This window comes from Salvelinus sp. IW2-2015, linkage group LG30 (assembly GCF_002910315.2).
Source record: "Salvelinus sp. IW2-2015 linkage group LG30, ASM291031v2, whole genome shotgun sequence".
Lineage (NCBI taxonomy): Eukaryota > Metazoa > Chordata > Actinopteri > Salmoniformes > Salmonidae > Salvelinus > Salvelinus sp. IW2-2015.
Window position 1 is genome coordinate 14,394,941 of NC_036869.1, and position 17,958 is coordinate 14,412,898.

A 17,958-nucleotide genomic window follows, 5' to 3' on the forward strand; every position below is an offset into this window, starting at 1 on the left:
GTGGGTCTGTCTTACCTGCAGCTCCTGCTCCAGGCTTAGCTGTAGTTCCTCCTTCTGACGCACCTGCTCCTCCAGCGCAGCACGCTCACCTGTGTAGCCATCGATCAGACCTGGGGGGTGGGGTGGGGGTGTTATTATATAGATTTAGAGACTGTTGAGTGAAACATTCACACGCATAGTATCAGTTCAGGTACACATTAAAGCAAAAATACAGACTCACACACAACCAAAATCAAGACGAAAAACTCCAAAAACATATTACCTTTGGAAAGCATTCAGACCCCTTGACATTTCACATTTTGTTACGTTACAGCTGTATTCTATAATTGATTAAATAAAAAAAATCCTCAGCAATGTACACACAATACCCCATAATGACAAAAGAAAAACAGTTTAGAAATGTTTGCAAATGTATAAAAATAAAAAAACGGAAATACCTTATTTACATAAGTATTCAGACCCTTTGCTATGAGACTCGAAATTAAGTTCAGGTGCATCCTCTTTCCGTTGTTCATCCGTGAGATGTTTCTACAACTTCATTGGAGTCCACCTGTGGTAAATGCAATTGACTGGACATGATTTGGAAAGGCACACACCTGTCTATATAAGGTACCACAGTTGACAGTGCATGTCAGAGCAAAAACCAAGCCATGAAGTCGAAGGAATTGTCCGTAGAGCTCTGAGACAGGCACAGATCTGGGGAAGGGTACCAAAACCTTTCTGCAGCATTGAAGGTCCCCAAGAACACAGTGGCCTCCATTATTCTTAAATGGAAGAAGTTTGGAACCACCAAGACTCTTCCTACAGCTGGCCGCCCGGCTAAACTGAGCAATCGGGGGAGAAGGGCCTTGGTCAGGGAGGTGACCAAGAACCCGATGATCACTCTGAAAGAGCTCTAGAGTTCCTCTGTTGAGATGGGAGACCTTCCAGAAGGACAACCATCTCTGCAGCACTCCACCAATAAGGCCTTTATGGTAAGAGTGGCCAGACGGAAGCCACTCCTCAGTAAAAGGCACATGACAGCCTGCTTGGAGTATGCTAAAAGGCACCTAAAGACTCTCAGACCATGAGAAACAAGATTCTCTGGTCTGACGTAACCAAGATTGGACTCTTTGGCCTGAATGCCAAGCGTCACGTCTAGAGGAAACCTGGCCCCATCCGTATGGTGAAGCATGATGGTGGCAAAATCATGGTGTGGGGATGTTATTTCAGCGGCAGGGACTGGTAGACTAGTCAGGATCAAGGGAAAGATGAACGGAGATCCTTGATGAAAACCTGCTCCAGAGCTCTTAGGACCTCGGACTGGGGCGAAGGTTCACCTTCCAACAGGACAACGACCCTAGGTACACAGCCAAAGACAACGCAGGAGTGGCTTCGGGACAAGTCTCTGAATGTCCTTGAGTAGCCCAGCCAGAGTCCGGACTTAAACCTGATCGAACATCGCTGGAAAGACCTAAAAATAGCTGTGCAGCAACACTCCCCATCCAACCTGACAGAGCAAGTACAGGTGTGCCAAGCTTGTAGCGGCATACCCAAGAAGACTCGAGGCTGTAATCGCTGCCAAATGTGCTTCAACAAAGTACTGAGTAAAGGGTTTGAATACTTATGTAAATGTAATATTTCCGTTTTTTTATTTTTAATACAAAAAAAAAAAGTGCTTTGTCATTATGGGGTATTGTGTGTAGATTGATTAAAATCTATTTAATACATCTTAAAATAAGGCTAACATAACAAAACGTGGAAAAAGTCAAGGGATCTGAAAACTTTCCGAAGGCACTGTTTGTGCACTACACTATACAAATATGCTACATCCAAAAAGCACTCGCATGTAACACCCACCCACTCCTCCCCAAGGCGCACACGAACACAAAAATATTCAGACAAACAAACACAGGCAGAATGTCAGACCAATTTAGCTAGACAGAGTGTAGTCTAGAGGGCTATGCTGCCAACAAACGCAATGAAATATTCTATTATTACACATCTTGTTACCGGTCACTAGGCAAATGCACTACTGGCATGTAATTCAGCTGATGATGAATCTGTTTGGAAGACGTGACTGCATACTAGCAATGTTCCCAAAGATCTGATAGAGATTCCTTACAAAATCATATCTAGTACTAGTATGTAGAAGCTATACTAAATAGGTGAGGCGAATATGATTGTCAGATGTTCTTCCAAGAATATTGTGTTGATGAGTTACATAAGGTTGCGGTGCTCCATCTGATCTCTGTTTACTGTAAACACAAATAATTTGAATAGGTGGCTCGACCCTTCTGTCTTCATTTATTCTGTTAGTATTACAAAAGTATACGAACCCACGTAGCAGTAACACATTTTTCACAACTAAGGAATGCATCTTAGTTACATTCCCAATATTTAATAATTTACAGTAGATTAGACCACTCCCAAGAAAGCCTTCTACATAAAAATGACAACTCATATATAGGCCAACCTTTAAGATTTCAATGCTGTCACTAACGAGGTTTCCATCCAACCTTTTATGCGAGTAAAGTGCGTCAGATAAAAAAAACATCACGACAGGCCTGATGGAAACAGCTAATTTGTCCGTAAACTTTCCGAATGTTGACAAAATACACAAGTAATTTTTTAAAATTTAACCTTTATTTATCCAGGCGAGTCAATTAAGAACAAATTCTTATTTACAATGACGTACTGGCCAATGTGAGATCTTTGTGTCTAAAATTAATTATGCAAGAAATGGCGGTGGAAACGATTTTGTGTGCAAATGTTGATCAAATCACCATCATATCAAAGTAAACTTGGAGTCATGTAATCATAGGTTGTGTTGCCCTCCCACTTTGACTTGGGAAAGCATACAGTTTATTAGGCTATAGGTGAAAAAAGTTATGATTAACTTCACAGGGCGGTGAAAGTGCACAGTGATTTATTTTGCAATTTTACCCTCTTTTCGCCACAATTTCGTGATATCCAATTACGATCTTGTCTCATCGCTGCAACTCCTCAATGGGCTCGGGCTCAGGAGAGGCAAAGGTCGAGTCATGCACCCTCCAAAGCATGACCCTCCAAGCCGCACTGCTTCTTAACACCTGCTCGCTTAACCCGGAAGCCAGCTGCACCAATGTGTCGGCGGAAACACCGTTCAACTGACGACCGAGGATCAGCTTGCAGGCGCCCGGCCCGCCACAAGGAGTCGCTAGAGCGCAATGAGCCAAGTAAACCCCCCCGGCCAAAACCTCCCCTAACCAGGACAACGCTGGGCCAATTGTGCGCCGCCCTATGGGACTCCCTGGCTGTAGTGATGCAACACTCCGATGCAGTGCCTTAGGCCGCTGTGCCACTAGGGAGGCCTGCACGGTGATGAGTTTGATGCTCCTTTCTAAATCGAGGGTCTTATTCTGGTGACATGATGATAGATGCTTGGCTGCAGTTTGACAAATAAAAATAATCTTGCTCTTTTGTCAATAATCTCATGTAGGCTATACCTGCACTATATCTTAGACCTGTTGGCTAGAGCGTACATGCCAACACCAGAGTGAGCACATTCGCTATATAAATGCTATTTGTGTGACAAAACCATCAGTAGAGTTGAAAATGTGATGGAAACACGATTTTTACATATTTTTTATTATTGGTAAATGGGAATTTAACCGCAAAAGTTATTTTTATGCACACTACGTCATCACGCATAGGCTTTAAATCGGTAAGAAGTCAATTTGATGGAAACATCTAGAAAAAAAGCTAGAAAAAAAATTATGCATTTTTTTTTTTATATTCACATGAAGATCTGGTCACCAATTGGATGGAAATCTAGCTAGTGTCAATTGATACAAATGTTGTTTGTGTGTTGAATTATCAAGGTTTACGAGCACAGCAACACTATATTAATTGATTACTTGTAACTATGCGCCATGTTAGCTAACAACTAAAATGACAGGATAGTTTAAACAATAACTCATGTGTTAACTCATATGTTGAAACTTGGAATGCTGCTTTCGTGGCAAGTGGCCGTTTACCAGAAACTCAGCACTCTTGGATCTGCATTCCTCTGGTCATAAGAGGTTGATTGTCAGAATCAATCCACCAACCAACAATTCACGGTTTGTTAAGGAAGTTACGATTTATAATAAAGCTGATAAAAATAAAAGGTGATATTTGAGTACTGATGAGACGGCTCGTCTTAAGTATCGTGTCATTTTATTAGGCCACAGTCATGATGCCTGTATGCATCTTGATAATATCAGATGTCTGATATAGCCTAACACTGGAAGCTTGTGATGGCCTCCTGTCTTCACCCTCTAGGTACTGCAACAGTCAAAACTGGTTGACATGATCTCATTAAAACCAGAAATTGCAGTTTTGCCCTCTGGGTAGTGATGGGAGGGGGGAATAAATACACTTACAGATAGCAATATTATTTTGGACTATATATATTACTTTGACTCCAAGTATAATTTTTTGTTGTTGTTGCTTGGTAGTGTTAGATGGCGCTAGTCAGCTGTACCGGCGTCAAAACTATATTTTTCATCCTATTGCTTGTTCTCCATCTTTTTAAATAGTGAGCCAACATGTTTTTAGCACTTTTATTTCCATGACTGATCAAAACTAAATTTACTCATGCTCAGGAAGGAATCCCTTATGACTGAAACGCATAAGGCTCTAGTCTTATGAGAGAGTCTATGTCATGTCATGTCATGGAAACAAATTGCGTATGATTAGGTGCAAATAGAGGATCATCGATCAGGGTGCAAAACAAACTAACCACTGTGCTGACACAGGCTGCCACACACGCATGCACACACTACAACTTTCTTGCATTAAAGACACATTAAACTTTTAGAATGGACAGCACTGTCTCACCAAATGTGTAATCTCTGCACACACTTGAGGCCCCTTGCTACAAAATGTCCACAATGGCATCCCGATGTCATTACATTTCCTTGAGCAATGCAGTTAAACCCCACAACAACTAGTCCCTGGGTGTCGATGACATGGATGTCAATTAAGGCAGCCTCCCGCACCTCTGATTCAGAGGGGTTGGGTTAAATGTGTTGGACAAATTTCGGTGGAATGCATTCAGTTGTGCAACTGACTAAGTATCCCCTTTCCCCTTCTTATAGGCCTATGTCTCACTCTAATATAAAACCTATCCTTTGCGAAACATAATACAGAACTACATCATAACTCCCCTCAAGAGACTTGAGTGGCCTCAGAGCCTGGCTAACATTTTCAGAATCAGGCGACCATGAGCCTGTTCCTCTGTCTTCATTGAAATCAGTTTTCCACACCAAAAGCTAGGTATTACATAGTGAATCAGACAGGACAAAAGCAGGGAATCATTACGGCTTGACATTAACTGTGTTCGAATATGTGGATGGGGGAGCAAACACAATGAAGACCGAGTAATTTTGGTTGGAGGCGTGCTCGAAAGCTTTTAAGCGCCTGAAATGCATATTGAAATATGTAGGCTAATACTGTCGATCAAATCACGTGATTGCAGGTAGTAGTGGTTTATTAAACTTTAAATGTCTGGGTGATGTTATCGAGTATACTAGTCTGTGAATAAGAGTGTCCTTCTACCCTATGTGTGAGTCATGAAAAATAGCAAATGTCAACCAAATGTAGAGGCAGAAACACTTAAAGTACTCTCCTTATCTTATTTGTCCAGCTACATTTGGCTGCGTGTATTTACTCAATTTTTTTTCTCTACTCTAAGTCGCATTTCAGAAACGTACGCAGATGAAGACATATCCTAAACTTCAACAATGCTGGTGCACATTTCAAAGGTTATCATTATCACCTAATATCAAGCAGCAGTTGGGAGATGATTTTATGAAAGCAAATATTTGTCATACTTCAGAATCCTATCACATTTGACATATATACAGTTGAAGTCAGAAGTTTACATACACCTTAGCCAAATACATTTAAACTCAGTTTCACAATTCCTGACATTTAATCCTAGTAATAATTCCCTGTTTTAGGTCAGTTAGGATTACCACTTTATTTTAAGAATGTGACATGTCAGAATAATAGTAGAGAGAATGATTTATTTCAGCTTTTATTTTTCACATCACATTCCCAGTTGGTCAGAAGTTTACATACACTCAGTTAGTATTTGGTAGCATTGCCTTTAAATTGTTTAACTTGGGTCAAACGTTTCGGGGGGCCTTCCACAAGCTTCCCACAATAAGTTGGGTGAATTCTGGCCCATTCCTCCTGACAGAGCTGGTGTAACTGAGTCAGGTTTGTAGGCCTCCATGCTCGCACACGCATTTTCAGTTCTGCCCACAAATTCTCTATAGGATTGAGGTCAGGGCTTTGTGATGGCCACTCCAATACCTAGACTTTGTTGTCCTTAAGCCATTTTGCCACAACTTTGGAAGTATGCTTGGAGTACTCACACCCTCTCTACAGTATATATTAATTTCTGTTTCACCCACAGATCCCCTAGCCACCTGACTCACCAAAGCACACACCATCCCCCACAAACAACCCCAGACACACACTTCCACTCGTCATATGGCATTCTCACTGCCCTTCAAACACACACCCACCCACATTTAAAAACAACCCCATCACAAACACCACCCCCCCCGCCACTCACCCTCAGCCCTGTGGAGCTCCAGGGCCAGCTGCTCGCGGGCACGCCCCTCCTCCACCAGTCTCTCCTGCAGATCCTCCTGCCGCCGCAGCAGATCGCCCATCTCCTGGTTGTGGCGGAAGGACTCGCGCATCAGCTCCGTCTGGGTGACGCGTGCATGTTCCAGCTGATCAGGGTTGGTAAGATCGGTGGAGACAAAGATAATGACTTTAGTTAGCAAAGAATCTTTGAGGAAATACTGGTTGAGGTGGTGAATAATTCTGAGTTAGAAGTTCCGATACACAAAGCCTTGAAACAAGTTTGTCCACAGTGTGGCTCAGTTGGTAAAAAAGCGTGGCACTAGCAACACCAGGGTAGTGGGTTCGATTCCTACTGTGATCACATATACAAGAAATGTATGCACTCAGTGCACTGAAAGTTGCTTTGGATAAAATCATCTTCTCAATGGAACATGTCATATTATTAAATATATCCCATGAATGAATGGGCATCTCTTCTGTCATTTAGGACATAACCTCTCATTATGGACAATATGCTAAGCCTTGTGACAGTCAGTATAATGTCATATTTATGATCACCAGTAATGGTTTCCAGTTAGTGTCCTAAGTGAAAGTAAAACAATTAGGACCAATCAATCAAAGCTGTAGCCCACTTCAGGATAATGGATGATTTCACTTAGCACATAAGATACACAGAGTGAAACAGTGGGTTCACAATAGAGGTTGGCCGATTAATTAGGGCCGATTTCAAGTTTTCATAACAATCGGTTTTGGACACAACCGATTTGGCCGATTTTGCATATAATCGATGCGGTGCGTATTCGCGAAAAAGGACTGTTGTTGCTCCAATGTTTACCTAACCATAAACATCAATGCCTTTCTTAAAATCAATACACAAGTATATATTTTTTAAACCTGCATATTTAGTTAATATTGCCTGCTAACATGACTCGTTGCGAACTGTGTGAAGACTATTTCTTCCTAAAAAGACAGCCAACTTCGCCAAACGGGGGATGATTTAACAAAAACGCATTTGCGAAAAAAAGCACAATCGTTGCACGACTGTACCTAACCATAAACATCAATGCATTTCTTAAAATCAATACACAGAAATATATATTTTTTAAACCTGCATATTTAGCTAAAAGAAATCCAGGTCAGCAGGCAATATTAACAAGGTGAAATTGTGTCACTTCTCTTGTGTTCATTGCACGCAGAGTCAGTGTATATGCAACAGTTTGGGCCGCCGAACTTGCCTGAATTTTACGTAATTATGACATAACATTGAAGGTTGTGCAATGTAACAGGAATATTTAGACTTAGGGATGCCACCCGTTAGATAAAATACGGAACGGTTCCGTATTTCACTGAAAGAATAAACGTCTTGTTTTCGAAATGATAGTTTCCGGAATCGACCATATTAATGACCTAAGGCTTGTATTTCTGTGTGTTATTATGTTATAATTAAGTCTATGATTTGATAGGTGGTAGGCAGCAGCAGGCTCGTAAGCATTCATTCAAACAGCACTTTCGTGCGTTTGCCAGCAGCTCTTCGCTGTGCTTCAAGCATTGAGCTGCTTATGACTTCAAGCCTATCAACTCCCGAGATTAGGCTGGTGTAACCGATGTGAAATGGCTAGCTAGTTAGCGGGGTGCGCGCTAATAGCGTTTCAAACGTCACTCGCTCTGAGACTTGGAGTGGTTGTTCCCCTTGCTCTGCATGGGTAACGCTGCTTCGAGGGTGGCTGTTGTCGATGTGTTCCTGGTTCGAGCCCAGGTAGGGGCGAGGAGAGGGACGGAAGCCATACTGTTACATTGGCAATACTAAAGTGCCTATATGAACATCCAATAGTCAAAGGTATATGAAATACAAATCGTATAGAGAAATAGTCCTATAATTCCTATAACAACTACAACCTAAAACTTCTTACCTGGGAATATTGAAGACTCATGTTAAAAGGAACCACCAGCTTTCATATGTTCTCATGTTCTGAGCAAGGAACTTAAACGTTAGCTTTTTTACATGGCACATATATTGCACTTTTACTTTCTTCTCGAACACTTTGTTTTTGCATTATTTAAACCAAATTGAACATGTTTCATTATTTATTTGAGGCTAAATAGATTTTATTGATGTATTATATTAAGTTAAAATAAATGTTCATTCAGTATTGTTGTAATTGTCATCATTATTGGTCCTCCAATAATCGGTATCGGCGTTGAAAAATCATAATCGGTCGACCTCTAGTTCACAACACACATGGCCTGTGTCGTTATGCTTAAAGGAGTATCCCCAAAACAACTACAGGGCAATGTACAGAGGTGTGGAGATGGTTAGCCGTATACAGTTCAGCGGTAAGTCTTGAGTTGTCCAGTGGCACATCATAAGTGTAAATATTCTTACTCGCTTCAAATACTAACATACTGAACCTGCATAGCTACAACTAGGCCTATTGCCTTTTCATTGTGGGATAATTGTACACATGCGGTCATTTTCTATAAAGTTATGTTGCTGAAAATGCATGCCATATAAGTATTCTTATTAAAATGAGTAAACCTACGCAACAGTTTGACATTGATCAAGGAACCAACATAACATGTATGACATGCCATTTCAATCTTAACTCTTTAACTTCGGACACAGATGAGACACGTTTAGTAGACATTGCCCTGTGACGCATTCACAAAAGCCTTCTTTCCTGGCTGAATTATCATGGAATTGCTATTGTGCAATAAACCCCCGACTTATTAGCACCACAACTCACATGCAGTTGGTTTTACAGAGCGAGACTCCCACAGCAGCAAAGGTCATACTGCAACATTATGACAACCAGGATGTAGTCACGCGACCGTGCTACGCTGAAATCTTGGAGTAATTTGCTCACCTGCTCAGATGAAAGCAGAGTAGGGAGATCTAGGACTGTATACGATACTCTCACTGTGTTTTACACTGCACAAGTTGCCCAGTCAAAACTATAGCTGCCAAGCAAGTTAGCTGGATAATGTATACGTGTAGACTCCCTATATAGCAGGGGTATGTAAGTCATGAACTGTATAAAATAATGGACAAAACTGCGGTTTAGAGCATCAAGTCAGCCAAATGAAAGACACTTTCATTCAGATAAATAAGATAACTGTCCAGATGGAGTCAGATTTACTCACTATACAGTTCCATATAGGTTACATGGCAGGCCAGCAGCTGAATGGTAACTTACTGTATAGGGCGGTGTGGGGAGGGAGATCTTAGAGATCACCTTAAGGAGGTGACCATTGGTCCTGTGGTTGACGTGTGATATTTGAGTCTGTACCACCACCGCGTTTTTCTCATTGAGGACGCTGGAGAGGGGGAAAGGCCGGGGCAGGGGCACACGAGATTCCACCTCGTACACATCCTGATCTTCCCCTTCCACCCACATGGCCTGGTGGCTCGAATTCCAGTATGAGCGGTAGGAATCCATGGTGGTAGACAATTTAACAGCTTTCAATGACCTACTAGTTTATCATTTTAGTGCTTTCCATCCTCTTCCCTACAAACGTTCATGGGTTATATAAAGTCTCCGGTGTTCCTTTCAGCATCTACAATGCACCTGCTACCTTGGATGGAGTCTTCAGCGGAGGCCCAAGAGGGAACAGCAGCGGAGAGCAGACAAGTCCCGATGACGTAGCCGGGTTCTAGGCAACAGTCTCTACGGAGCTGCCAAGCACAGAGCCTTGGGTAAACACACGAGTCGCAGTTCAGACTCAGATCCACGGGCATGGCGTACCACAGTGAAGAGACAACAAAAAAGGTCCCAGGTAAATACTGAGAACTAGGTAAACCCTCGAAACAACAAAACAAAGTTTCAAGTCAGAAAATAAGAGATACCGGTAGTGCTTCTCCTCGTGTAGGGGAAAAGTAATCCTTCCTGGGGGAGAAAGTTTGAAGTCACATCTTGCACATGTGAATCCTGAGAGCAACTGGGGGGGATAAAATAAAGAGAAACCTAGCTTTAAGATCCTGTGCACCTCTCTCTGTCAGACTTTTCTCTCTGTCTATTTTGCTCACTCTTTCAGAGCACAGCGTGACCCTGCCTCTCAACAGTACTCACTCCCTCGCTCTCCCTCTCTCTCCCTATGGAAGCTCATTAACAATTCCATGCCGCCACAGCAACGCAGCACCGATCCGCAGGGAAGGGTAGCCTCCCGGTCCCCCCTTAACTGCTTTACACAATGGGCAGCCAACCAAGGGTGAACTCTGAAGCCGCCAGTGGGGCTCTCGCTGCACTTCTTTCTCTTCTGTCAATCTCTCTCCCTCTCATTCTTGATCTATCCCTGTAGCCTCTAACTTCTTTCTGTTGTTTGTCACCAGTTTTCTAGCTAATTCTAGCTCCATGTTCCTCACTCTTGCCCTCTCCCTGTCTCTACTAATATCCCAGCCTGACTTTCACTGTGTATCTCTGTCTCTTGAAACAGACACAAAAGAGGTTGCGGTCTAAACTGTTCTCCAAGAGTGTTTTGCAGCAGGCAGGCAGTCTCTCTCTCTCTTTCACTTCCTGGATCCATAGCATGGGCAGGGTATTGTTCAGTGAAAAGGGGGAGGGAATAGTCAGCGTGGTTTCAACCCCCCGGGCTAGTTGGGCAGGTACAGCTTTGCAAATAGACATTTTCCCTCTCCCTCACACCCTCATACACACACAGCCTTTTTGCAGGAGCTTGTCAAACCAGATTTATATTCCACGTCAGTGCAGATGAACTGACTTAGGCATTGTCTCCTTCGATCTTGTGAGCAAGTGAACTGTAAAACAGTAATGGACCTACACAATCAACACGTCGTGTCGCTCTCAATGATCTATAATAGGAGGATTAGTGAGCAACACCTACTCCAGCAAATTATTTCCAAAGCCAGCCAACAGGACACTTAACATTCCAGAGAAACTCATTACATCAAGCCTTATTCACACAACCTGGCCCTCCAGACAGGAAACAACGATCCACAATCATTAATGATCATTCACTCACAAGGAACCAATGCAGATCTAATCAATTCATTCTGGAAGGAATAACATTAAAGGGATAGTTAGAAATTGTCCCCAGAGTCATATGAACACATGGATACAATTTGTTATGCATCTGTGTCCAGTATGAAGGAAGTTATAGGTAGTTTAGCGAGCCAATGCTAACTAGCATGCTAGCTGTTCCCATAGATGTCCAGTCATTGCTCTAACGCAAGTTAGCAATTGCGATAACGCTAGTTGGTAACCTCCATCAAACTGAAAGCAGAGACAAAGAAATGGTATCCACAAGTTAATCTGACTCTAGGGAAGTAGATAAAGGGCCTCTGGCAAAACCCCGAACTATCCCTTTAAATGAACCATTCGGTCTTGTGAAGGTGGAGATCTTGATTGATTTCTGAGCTTGCCTTCCCACCACTAGGCAGTTACAGTGCCTTCAGAAAGTATTCATACCCCTTGACAAAAGGACTTTCACGTTATTGTTCTGAAGTCAATCCAGTGTTTATTTGGCTGTATGCTTGGGGTCATTGTCCTGTTGGAACGTAAAATCTTTGTCCCAGTCTAAGGTCGTTTGTACTCTAAAGCAGGTTGTCATCAAGGATTTTCCTGTATGTTGCTCCATTCATTGTTTCCTCTATCCTTACCAGTCTCCCATATACCTCACCAGAACACCATCTTTTGCCTTATGCTCTCAGTCTTACACATTCCCTTGTGCAAATTCTATGCGTGCTGTCACGTGCCTTTTTCTCAGGAGTGTCTTCAGTCTGACCACTCTCCCATAAAGCCCAGATTGGTGAAGTGCTGTGGAGACTGTTGTCCTTCTGGCAGGTTTTCCCATCTCAGCCAAGGAACTCTGTAGTTCTGGCAGAGTGCTCATTGGGTTCTTGGTCACCTCCCTGACCAAGGTCCTTCTTGCTCAGTTGCTCAGTTTGGTCCGACAGCCAGCTCTACCCACAGTCTGGGTAGTTCCATATTTTTTCAATGATGGAGACTACTGTGCTCTTGGAAGCTTTCAACACTCTAGAAATGCCAGTTCCACTGTGTTTTTTCATTGTTCCCCTCTAATCATTGACTGATTTAAACTTGGGATAGCAGGTGGGTGCAATTAATTATCAGGTAGAACAAAAAACCAGCATGCTCTGAACCTCATTGGGTAAGATTTGAATACCCCTGGTATAGTTTTAACTGTGGGACCTTATATAGACAGGTGATTCTAAATCATGTCCAAACAATTGAATATGACATAACACATATGGAATCATGTAGTAACCGAAAGTGTTAAGCAGAGTTCATTAGGAGTTGCCAGCCTCAGAAATCGGCAATTAACTGCACCTCAGATTGCAGCCTAAATAAATGCTTCACAGAGTTCAAGTAACAGACACATCAACACCAACTGTTCAGAGGAAACTGCGTGAATCAGGCCTTCATTGTCGAATTGCTGCAAAGAAACCACTACTAAAGGACACCAACAATAAGAAGAGACTTGCTTGGACCAAGAAACACGAGCAATGGACATTAGACCGATGGAAATCTGTCCTTTGGTCTGATGAATCCAAATGTGAAATTTTTGGTTCCAACCGCCGTGTCTTTGTGAGAAGCAGAGTAGGTGAACGGATGATCTCAGCATGTGTTGTTCCCACTGTGAAGCATGGAGGTGGTGGTGTGATTTATTTAGAATTCAAGGCACACTTAACCAGCATAGCTACCACAGCATTCTGCAGCGATACACCATTCCATCTGGTTTGCGCTTAGTGGGACTATCATTTGTTTTTCAACAGGACAACGACCCAAAACACACCTCCAGGCTGTGTAAGAGCTATTTCACCAAGGCGGCGAGTGATGGAGTGCTGCATTAGATGACCTGGCCTCCAATCACCCGACCTCAACCCAATTGAGATTGTTTGGGATGAGTTGGACTGCAGAGTGAAGGAAGCAGGCAACAAGTGCTCAGCATATGTGGGAACTCCTTCAAGACTGTTGGAAAAGCATTCCAGGTGACTGCTTCATGAAGAAGATTGAGAGAATGCCAATAGTGTGAAAAGCTGTCATCAGGGCAAAGGGTGGCTACTTTGAAGAATCTCATATAGAAAATATTATATATGGTTGGTTACTACATGATTCCATGTGTTATTTCATAGTTTTGATGTCTTCACTATTATTCTACAATGTAGAAAATAGTAAAAATAAAGAAAAACCCTAAACTTCTGACTGGTACTGTATGTAAATTAGATATTTATACATTTCATTTTCATTTTTTTTTTCACTTGTCATTATATATATTCTGTGTAGATAGGTAAAAAAATATCAATTTTGAAAACAGGCTGTAACGCAACTAAATGTGGAATAAGTCAAGGGGTATGAATACTTTCTGAAGGCACTGTATCTCCATTTTGAAATGACACTTAGTATTTGACATGTATTCACATAATCCTTGGTCAACATTCCATACATAAAATATATTTTTTATTGATTTAAGGTTGAAACTTTAAACTCGCCGACTGGTTCAGAGTACACAAACTGCTGACTTTATTGGGCTGTCCGGGTAGGGAGCTAGAGATTTTACATTTATCACACACGGACACACGCTCACACAGTCTATCTGTGTAACATCAAGCTAAAGTTACAGGTGTCTTGTTTGGTCTTTAAACACCTGATATCAGCTCTCTTACAGGTGTATTGGAATATGCTTATATCATACAACATGATTCAAGAGAAGTTCCCACACAAAGTTGAGCCTTTCTCCAGCACAACATTATTTCAATGTTAAACCAATGTTGATGTTTAAGGATCAACACAACCATAATTAACTCAGTGATTTCTGTAGCGTTGATACTACATGAATTATTGTGCTCAACTACTACACTGTGAGTTATAGGACAAACGGAAAAGAAGATGTAGTATGATGCAGAAACTGTACCACATTTGAATGATGTATAAAGTATCTCTCGGTTGGCAGAGGACACATGCACAGTGCACGGGCAGTAGTAGCCTGAGGGGGAGGAGTCATCGGAGTTCAACTGGATTAGAATAGGCTAAGGGGGAGGAAGGGAGACAAAGCTCTATGCAAATCGGCCAGTATCTACAGGCAACCGCTGGGAATGAGACAGCCCTATTGTGTGGTGAATGAATTCTAGCTACGGCTATCTCCTTGCAAAGAGGATTCTGCAGTCTCATCTCTAAAGGGGCTGGGTGTGACCAGACTCAAATACCACAGGGGGTTATGACTGTGCAAAAGGCATTGTGTATTGTCAGTGATTGGCCATTTACACATTTGACAATAACTGCATGCATGTCATGTATTTCACAAAGAGTGCATTAATGTAGTTGTAGCTTCCTAGAACTTAACAGCCACAGCTAACTTGAATTAAGTAACAATATGGGAATATTAACAAGATAATGTTTAGGTAACAAAGCCATTCATTACCAACAGTTGTACAGCTCTGGTATTTTGCTCACACACAGTACCAGGAACAGTGTATTTACCGTATGTAGCCTACCGCCAGGGCAGTGATACCAGTATAGCAATACTATTTTCATGCCAAAAATGAAAACACGAGGCAGACCCAACTCTTTGGTCCTTTAAAAACCTGCTGTATGTAAAATATTGTGTGCTATAGCTTGGAAAACAAATGTGACTCTGGATGACAACATGATGTTTGTTTCCAACATTAGGGCTGTTTTCCTAAAGAAGTTAAATTTGCTTCGTGTTTTGTTTCCTTGCCGCGATACTAATGAGAATAGCAAAACTGATATCGTCCCGGCCCTACCTAGCGTTAGATACAGTGAGTATTGGGACAATTAATTTTTTGTTGTTGTTGTATGTGGACACCTGCTCGTCAAACATCTCAAAACAAAATCATGGGCATTAATATAGACTTTGTCCCCCCTTTGCTGCTATAACAGCCTCCACTCTTCTGGGAAGACTTTCCACTAGATGTTGGAACATTGCTGCAGGGACTTTCTTCCATTCAACCACAAGAGTATTAGTGAGGTTTGGCACTGATGTTGAGCATTTAGGCCTGGCTTCGCAGTCAGCGTTCCAATTCATCCCAAAGGCGTTCGATAAGGGTTGAAGTCAGGGCTCTGTGCAAGCCAGTCAAGTTCTTCCAAACCGATCGACAAACCATTTCTGTATGGACCTCACTTTGTGCACAGGGGCATTGTCGTGCTGAAACAATTTTTGAAGCACAGAATTGTCTAGAATGTAGAATGTATGCTGTAGCGTTAAGATTCCCCTTCACTGGAACTAAGGGGCCTAGTCCAAACCATGAACAGCAGCCCCAGAACATTATTCCTTCTACACCAAACTTTACAGTTGGCAATACGCTTTGGGGCAGGTAGCGTTGTCCTGGCATCCTCCAAACCCAGATTCGTCCGTCGGACTGAATCATGGTGAAGCGTGATTCATCACTCCAGAGAACGCGTTTCCACTGCTCCAATGGAGGAGAGCTTTACATCACCTCAGCCGACGCTTGGCATTGCGCATGGTGATCTTAGGCTTGTGTGCGGCTGCGCGGCCATGGAAACTCATTTCATGAAGCTCCTGACGAACAGTTATTGTGCTGATGTTGCTTCCAGAGGCAGTTTGGAACTAGGTAGTGAGTATTGACTTTTACGCGCTACGTGCTTTTGGACTCAGTGGTCCCATTCTGTGAGCTTGTGTGGCTTACCACTTCGCGGCTGAGCCATTGTTGCTCCTAGATGTTTCCACTTCACAATAACAGAACTTACAATTGACCGGGGAAGCTCTAGCAGGGCAGAAATTGAACAAACTGACTTGTTGGAAAGGTGGCATTCTATGACGGTGCCATGTTGAAAGTCATTGACCTCTTTAGTAAGGCAATTCTACAGCCAATGTTTGTCTATGGAGATTGCATGGCTGGGTGCTCGATTTTATACACCTCCCAGCAACGGGTGTGGCTGAAATAGCAGAATCCACAAATTTTAAGGGGTTTCCACATAACGTGCATTCGGAAAGTATTCAGACCCCTTAACTTTTCCCATATTTTGTTACGTTAGAGCCTTATATTTTCTCCCCCTCATGAATCAATTCAATTGATTGGACATGATTTGGAAAGGCACACACCTGTCTATATAAGGTCCCACAGTTGACAGTGTATGTCAGATCAAAAACCAAGCCATGAGGTCGAAGGAATTGTCCATAGAGCTCCAAGACAGGATTGTGTCGAGGCACAGATGTGTGTAAGAGTACCAAAATAATGTCTGCAGCATTGAAGGTCCCCAAGAACACAGGGGCCTCCATCCTTAAATGGAAGAAGTTTGGAACCACCAATACTCTTTCTAGAGCTGGCCGCACAGCCAAACTGAGCAATCAGGGGAGAAAGACCTTGGTCATGGAGGTGACCAAGAACTTGATGGTCCCTCTGACAGAGCTACAGAGTTCCTATGTGGAGATGGGAGAACCTTCCAGAAGGACAATCATCTCTGCAGCACTCCACCAATCAAGCCTATATGGTAGAGTGGAGAGATGGAAGTCACATGACAGCCCGCTTGGAGTTTGCCAAAAGACACCTAAAGACTTTCAGACCATGAGAAACAAGATTCTCTGGTCTGATGAAACCAAGATTGAACTCTTTGGCCTGAATACCAAGCTTCACGTCTGGAGGAAACCTGGCACCATCCCTACGGTGAAGCATGGTGGCGGCAGCATCATGCTGTGGGGATGTTTTTCAGTGGCAGGGAGACTAGTCAGGATCAAGGGAAAGATGAACGGAGCAAAGTACAGAGAGATCCATGATGAAAACCTGCTCCAGTGCTCTCAGGACCTCAGACTGGGGTGAAGGTTCACCTAACAACAGGACAACGACCATAAGCACACTGCCAAGACAACGCAGGAGTGGCTTCGGAACAAGTCTCTGAATGTCCTTGAGTAGCCCAGCCAGATCCTGGACATGAACACGATCGAACATCTCTGGAGAGACCTCAAAATAGCTGTGCAGCAACGCTCCCCATCCAACCTGACAGAGCTTGAGAGGATTTGCAGAGAAGAATGGGAGAAACTCCCCAAATACAGGTGTGTCAAGCTTGTAGTATCATACCCAAGAAGACTCAAGGCTGTAATCGCTGCCAAAGGTGCTTCAACAAAGTACTGAGTAAAGGGTCTGAATACTTATGTAAATGCAATATTTCCTGGTTTAAAAAATATATATAAATTAGCAAAATGTCAAAAACCCTGTTTTTGCTTTGTCATTATGGGGAAGTGTGTGTAAATTGATGAGGGGGGAAAAAATAATTTACATTATAGTATATTTATGCCTCCAACTTTCTCACTCATCATTATTCACTAATCATTTAAGATAATCCGTAATCATGGTAGCATCCATGTTAATGTAGAAACATATTCTATTCTTATTTACAATAA

The 17,958-nt window shown here is 42.5% G+C and overlaps 1 protein-coding gene across 6 annotated transcripts in view; it reads right to left on the reverse strand.

The window, feature by feature from the left end:
• LOC111954823 (A-kinase anchor protein 9) overlaps window positions 1–17,958 on the reverse strand; it is a 126,213-nt gene that overhangs the window by 24,147 nt on the left and 84,108 nt on the right. For all 6 annotated transcript variants that reach the window (XM_070436176.1, XM_023974735.1, XM_070436178.1 and 3 more), the window contains exons 22-23: window positions 6,590–6,752; window positions 16–110 (exon numbers count right to left, since the gene is read on the reverse strand). In XM_070436176.1, the coding sequence (XP_070292277.1) occupies window positions 16–110; window positions 6,590–6,752 (258 nt within the window). The remainder of the gene's footprint in view (window positions 1–15; window positions 111–6,589; window positions 6,753–17,958) is intronic.